The sequence below is a fragment of the Frankliniella occidentalis genome, unplaced genomic scaffold (assembly GCF_000697945.3).
Source record: "Frankliniella occidentalis isolate FOCC.00 unplaced genomic scaffold, Focc_3.1 Scaffold184, whole genome shotgun sequence".
In the NCBI taxonomy this organism is placed as follows: domain Eukaryota; kingdom Metazoa; phylum Arthropoda; class Insecta; order Thysanoptera; family Thripidae; genus Frankliniella; species Frankliniella occidentalis.
The window spans coordinates 682,036-688,616 of NW_026267310.1; the positions used below are offsets into that span (position 1 = coordinate 682,036).

Genomic DNA, 6,581 nt, shown 5'->3' on the forward strand with positions numbered 1-6,581 from the left:
TGTAATGAGCATAAGATATTGAGAGTATTAGAACATACAAATGTTACAACAAAAGCTGCAGACAACATAATGAATAACAAAAACAAGAATATAAGATTATTTGATATTAAGGACTGACAAAGACATAATATCATCTGAGTAGATTCAATTCTTTTCTGGCAATCAGAGTACTTTAAGCACACAAGAATCATGGTAAAGCACTTGCCAAGGGAAAATGAGAAAGAGGATATGCTGTAAGACCTTTCCAAATGTTACCTCAACCAAACTAGAAAAAGCAGAAGGGCAGCCACAGCTTCTTGTTCTATAAATCCTTCAGGTTAAGGGATTTTAATCACTCAAGACAACAAAAACACATGAAGGAAATACATAGAAATGGGGTAACTAGAGGCCGGTCATCTACTGATATCATATTAAAGCTTAATAGAGAAAACATGAGTTAATATTAATATCTACTAGAGAGCACCTTTGAGAGCGACATGCTTAGTAAAAAGCGAGTGCGGAGAAATGCGCAGCAAAACCGCACATAGGAGGAGGCATAATGCAAAGATTTGGGATAGGATCATATAGGTGAATGAGAATTCAACAGAACAGAAACAGATATAAAACAGCAAAACTTTAGTAGCAAGTATTGGAACTGAAAGACAACTTTAAAAAATGACCAAACCTCTAAAAAGGAAAAACAAAAAAATTCAAAACAAAATGTTAAACAATTAATGTTTAAAAGCTTAACAGTCTGCCCCAGTTTTTGCTTTTTCTCCTCAGAATTCGGGATAGTAAATGGATGATAGGACAAAAACACAGATAAAACAGAGGTGAAAATAGAACTCAGCAAAGTTTGACAAAAGGAAAAACACAAACTGAAATGCAATAAATTGTGAGCCAAAATCAAAAATCTTAAAGCCCCTGTTGAGTTTAAGTAAAGACCCTATATTCATAGAAACTGATATGTACATTGTACACAAAATACAATATTATGGGCAGAGCTGTTTCCTTTACAATATTCAACAATTTGACGAGAAAAAGTAGGGCATATGGTACGGTCTTTGCACAATGCACACACAGACACACAAAAAAACTCACGCACAGAAAAGGGGAGAAACAAATTCAAATACAATAAGGAAAACAAAGGAGATGATGCGATGCCATAGTACTATAATAGAGCAATTAACTTGTTAACTCTAATTTTATTGCTGTTGATACGATCTCAGTTGCTCAATTCAGACTTCATTGGGTTCACTGAAATCTTAACCACTGAACTGCACCTCAAGACAAAGCAGAGCAAGGATAACTGCCAGAATGCATAGCAATTTGAGATGTTTATAAAGGTGGCATAAAACATGTAATATAGATCGCAATCAACAACAACAGAAAAATGCCAACATAACTTTAAAACTTTGGAACACAACCTAATTCTTTTAAAACAAATGATGGCCCACCCTTTTTTTGTTACCCACCTTTTAAAATGTTGAATGTCATAGGGGCACCGGGAGACTGCATCTCTAGATGGCAAAAATAATGCAACAAAAACAAAAATAGAGGGGGTCTAGAGACACAAAATCTACAGCACGCTATGGCAGCAGAGTAGCACATAACAGGAGGATACAAAAAGGAAGTAATGGATAGTAAATAAACAATTTCTAGGCTTCTAAAACTGATCAAAGCTACCTAAATTGAAATATTCTTAAATTTCTGGTTTGCTACACAGAGCTGAAATGTAATTATTCCTGAGCAAGACAGGAGCTGTTGGTATTTTAAAAGGCTGCAGGGGGATATTTAAGAAGTCTGGAGATCCAACAATGAAGCATCACAAGAACAAGAAACTATTAAAGGTTTTCCCTTCTCATATCCTCCAGAACTACTCTGGGTATCCACTGCACGAAAGAGCATGACAAATCATTCCAGTCAAGATGGTAACACAAAAAAAGTACCAGGAGTACTGGCTATGGACACACAGGGATAATGAAGGTATACCAGTGAGGTCATGCTCTTGCACACAACTGGAAACCACGTCAAACATAAACATTAGTCTGTACAAAAAAGTGACAAGGAAGTCACTTATTTCTTAAGATGAATCTTTGAGATGATCATAATGTAATGATGATATAAAACAGACTAAATTAGGTTCTAATGTGAGACTGAGAAAAAAGTATTAGTAGCATTATACAAATCCTATACAAAAAAAATAATAATAATAATAATTAAAAAATAGACCTACACTATAACTCAAATTTTGTGCATTTTCTAATTCACAAAAACTAAACAGTGCATGTGTTTAGAATAAACCAGATCACTGATGAAAAAGTGCACATCTGAAACCACTGATTGTGATAGAAGGTAAAGTCAGAAATAAAGAAAGCGTAACATAAAGATAATCCCACACAACAATAAACCAAGCTGTTAATATACCAAGCAAATCCTGGGGTGAATTGAAACAGTTATTTAAGTGAATCAAGATAACAAACTGAACTTATAGGCTAGAAGTTGTTCTTTTTAATTACCTTCATAACTTCAATTCAGATAAAAATCTTTTCTCAAAATTTGAGTAAAATTTAACTTGGAAACTTTACCCATCTTTACCCCACCAATAAAACAAACTTGATTGGATAATATTGCAGGCTTTTGTTAAGAGAGAAATGGACCCCATTACACTACGTATCCCGTTTTTTGGGTGCATTTTTTTTGTTGCTATGTTGGAACTGAAGATAAAAGAGTTTAAAAATTCCAGGACGGATAAAAAATATCTCACTATCACTGCATGGAATATATTGACAAACAAAACACATTAAAATTAGTGTTAGAATATCAATGTTAATTTTAAAAAGCAGTATAATTTATTCTTCCTATGGAGCATAGCAGTAGAGGATTGTTACTTTCCATACATATGAAAGATGTTCATTGAGGTAAGACAATCACCGAAAGAGAAGTATAAAAGCAAAGAAAATCTGCTACAGACTGCCAAGGAGCACTAAAAGTTATGAAGATTGTCACATCAAATTCAATTGATTACTCTCAATGTAGAGCCTGAAGCAAATAGAAAGGATCCCATGCATCAGACATTTCTCAAAGCAAGTGCGCTATTCCGTCTTTGTATCTGAAAAGCAACAGTAATCAATGCAGTCTAGGAGGGCCTTAAACTAAAATGAAAAGTTCTGATTGACTCACGATTGGAGCCCATGGCTGGGCTGGTCATTGCTATTGTCTTGTAGTTGCCGGGTAGAGCCATTCTGAAGTTGGATTCCTGAAATACACGACAAAAGTTAGTGATGCTAGAAGTCACAGGCATACTGTTTGGCAAATATGATGAAACAAGTATGTCTCTTGAAATACTTGCAACACCAAAATTAAATACAGGAACCAATTGACGATTTTTATGTCCTACCATGGAATGATATGAAGAGTTCGACATAAATCCTACAAAGCTTGAGGATTTTACGATGTGGGCGAGGAACTCAGTAAATAAAACGCATAACCTCAACCAGTACCGCACAACAGTGTGATCGATATATCAATGAGCTGGTCCCGTAAAAGCGTGAAATAGAAAACGAAAAGTTAAGACGTGCAGTAAATACCTTATTCGGCTAATGTTTAAAGAGGAAACTTTTAATGTTTTTATTATTAAACTGTAGGCCAACAAAAATAAGGGAGGCGTCAGCGTCAGTAAGACTAACGTCGCTCATCGAAAAAAGAGCCCACATAAGAACTCAAATTTGTTTACAGTACTTACACAGGGTTATTTACAACAGGTAAAACCGAAAGTTTACATTAAAAAGTACTTAAACTACTCCATAAGGACTTTATTGCAACAGAAACTCAACACACAAAAAAATCCGCCATCATGGACGCGGCAGTGGTGTTTGACCCGGCTATCGAATGTGCCTCGAACACTACTTCGATAGATCGAATAGAGTTATCGGAGGTAAAAGCAAAGGCGGCAATTTGAAAACTTTCTTAATTTTTTCTACAAAAGAAGACAGCCCGCTAGCCCGCATCGGCCGTCGCGAGAACGAGATACTTGCAAGACCAAAGTATTGATCGCTGGGACGACTACAGGAGCTGGCATACGGCGTACAACCTATTTTTTCTAAGCGGGGCTGGGTCTCGGGACTCGCCGGCTGACCTACGGCAGTGTTTACGTCACGGCGATCGTCTGCTAGTACACAGCTGGCTCTACACACAACAGTCAAAGGGTCAAAGTCGCACTAGTAAAAGGGTCCGGGCAAGCCGCGAGACCACGCGAGACTTTCCACCAGCTTCGAACTGCATTTTTGGAGGAACCATCAAATATCAAAATATGCCTGTGCAGAAGCCATATTGACCGTTTCTCAGCCGTGTGTGGTGCATGCGCGCATAGTTTTTCTAACCTGGTCTGGTAGCCCAAAAGCACCCAGAATAAAGTCAGTCTCGCGATGAGCCCCGAAGCCCTAGTGTTTTATTTACTGCTGTCCGCTATGCTGCGGGGCCTCCGAGACTCCAGAGGACGGCGCGGTAGACCTCAAGCCGTTGTTGCTATGCTGGTGGTGAGTAAAAACAAAGTAGCTCTTTGGTCTCGATTGTGTGTGTGTGGGGGGGGGGGGGTTGTATTTTACTGCCATAATGTAATCGAAGATTTGTTTGTCACTCTCTCTCTGACTAGAATGGGGGGGGGGGGCAGGGGGCAGGCACCAATGCTGGGTCCAGAATACTGATCCCCACACCTCCCCCCCTTCCAAAAATGTGCGCGTCACTAGGGCTCCGTCCGAATTCTCATCAGTCCGGTTCGTTTCGTTTCCTTTCGTTTCATTTGTGGGTGAGGGGGGGTGAAGAAGACCCCCTTCTTCAGCCCCCTCACCCACAATAGAAACGAAAGGAAACGAAACGAACCGGACTGATGAGAATTCGGACGGAGCCTAGTCGTACGATCGGGTAGTCGGTCGGTCTGCCAATTCTTGATAACCCTAATAGATATCGTGTATCGTGCCCTTCATGTAGTTTTTCACATTTACTTTTTCCCCGTTAGGTGGAAGCCAGCCTACACGCCCACGCAGCGCTGTACCCAACACTGAGCTTCAAGGCGGGGCTGCTGCTGGGCCCGGAGCACGCCTGTCACCAGGACACCCTCGTCCTGCAGCGGGCGCTCAAGAACAGGACGGTGTGGGCGGAGCGAAGTAAGTCCTACCCAATGAATCTGGTCGCAGGTTGTAAGTTTTCGCGTTCGCATTACGCACTGCCTTTTACTGCCCTACCCTCCCCCCAGTGGTGGACGCGAGCGCCCGGGGCGTCGTGGGCGGGCTGTGGGGCGCACGCTTCCACCTGGGCAGCTTCGACGCCTGTTTGTCGACGGGGGCGGTGTCGCCCGTCGGAGCACGCTACTGCCTCGCTCAACTATCGTCCCCTGCTCAACCCGCACCACTCCAGACCCAGTCGCAATCTCACATCCGCCCCCACTTCCGGAACCGGTACCTGCCTCCTCCGCCCTGCGAGGAGCAGGTCGCCCATTGGGACCAGGTGACAGGCTTGGACCCCGAGAGCAACGTGCTCCACGCCCTGCAGGGTTGTGGCATTGCCCCGGGATCCATCCCCCTCGGCGAGGTCCTGGTGGCGCTGTGCGTGCCCGAGTCCTGCGGCCACGCCCCCCTCCAGGACGCCCTCGCGACCGCTCTGCACCACTCCGCGTTCGAGGTGCGGGTGGCCGAGGAGCACTGCGTCGGCGCCGTGGAGTTGCACGCCGCTCCTACGGACGTTCCTGCGACTCTCTTCTGGTCAGTGCCTCTTTGCGTGCTACGCGTGACACATTTAGGGCTCTGTGGGTTTCGGCAACCGGTCTGATCTTGGTCTGATCTGCACAGGGTACTCGTCGCGGGCCTCAGCCTCGCCGTGGTCCTGGCGCCGTCGCGAGGTAAGCCTGCCGCTCTGCAGTATGCCGCCGGTTCCGTGGCCGTCTTGTGATGGTCTTTGTTGTCGACAGGCTGGTCGTGGTGGGACTGGCGCGCGCACGGCCGCGCCCTGGCCCTCCCCGAGCCCCTTCTGGCGGGGATGGACCTCAACGCGGTGTCGGGCCTCCGCGCCATCAACATGCTCCTCATCCTGGGCTCGCACAGGGCCTTCAACTCGGCGAGGCTGCCCACCGCCAACCAGCTCATCAACACAACGGAGGTGAGCTTGAGCAGGGGGAATGAAAACAACGAGGCGTTCCACCGCGAAGGCCCATGATGCACCCCCGCCCCTCATGTGTCCGCAGTCCCGCACCTCGCTGTGGCACGCGCTCGGCCACCACGCCGCCCTGCTCGTCGACACGTGCTTCTTCCTGTCCGGCCTGCTCATGGTGCTGGCCGCCAGGCAGCGCCACCCGCGCCCGCTGCGCGCCCTCGTCAACAGGTACCTCAGGTGAGCCCGCAACAACCATACTTGACACCATCATGAAGAAGTTCGACTCGCCTCCTGCCGCCGCGGCCCCAACTTTTGCGACAGCGCAGCTGCAGCAGGCAGCCACACCACAAACCACAAACATGGGTTGGTTTGGCACGGTGTGACGCAAGCTTGGTGCTGCTCTTCCTTGTCATTTCGCGCCGCGCCGCGCTTGGCCGGGGAGGGGGAGGGGGGGA

General features: G+C 45.4%; 2 protein-coding genes across 10 annotated transcripts in view; one reads left to right on the forward strand and one right to left on the reverse strand.

Annotated features, from left to right (window-relative positions):
* The window catches only part of LOC113203794 (SWI/SNF-related matrix-associated actin-dependent regulator of chromatin subfamily E member 1), a 27,636-nt gene extending 23,753 nt beyond the window's left edge, over positions 1-3,883 (reverse strand). For 6 of the 9 annotated variants that reach the window (XM_026418672.2, XM_052272007.1, XM_026418673.2 and 3 more), the window contains exons 1-4: positions 3,725-3,882; positions 3,380-3,513; positions 3,163-3,238; positions 1,455-1,499 (exon numbers count right to left, since the gene is read on the reverse strand). In XM_026418672.2, the coding sequence (XP_026274457.1) occupies positions 1,455-1,499; positions 3,163-3,238; positions 3,380-3,406 (148 nt within the window). In that variant the 5' untranslated portion in view covers positions 3,407-3,513; positions 3,725-3,882. Of the gene's footprint in view, positions 1-1,454; positions 1,500-3,162; positions 3,239-3,379; positions 3,514-3,724 lie in introns of all 9 variants that reach the window. The other 3 variants (XM_026418674.2, XM_026418676.2, XM_026418677.2) reach the window with 3 other exon arrangements.
* Positions 3,884-4,138: 255 nt separating this feature from the next.
* The window catches only part of LOC113203798 (nose resistant to fluoxetine protein 6-like), a 4,272-nt gene continuing 1,829 nt past the window's right edge, over positions 4,139-6,581 (forward strand). The window contains exons 1-6 of the mRNA XM_026418685.2: positions 4,139-4,517; positions 4,997-5,144; positions 5,234-5,738; positions 5,826-5,875; positions 5,945-6,132; positions 6,218-6,363. Coding sequence (XP_026274470.2) covers positions 4,407-4,517; positions 4,997-5,144; positions 5,234-5,738; positions 5,826-5,875; positions 5,945-6,132; positions 6,218-6,363 — 1,148 coding nt within the window. The 5' untranslated portion in view covers positions 4,139-4,406. The remainder of the gene's footprint in view (positions 4,518-4,996; positions 5,145-5,233; positions 5,739-5,825; positions 5,876-5,944; positions 6,133-6,217; positions 6,364-6,581) is intronic.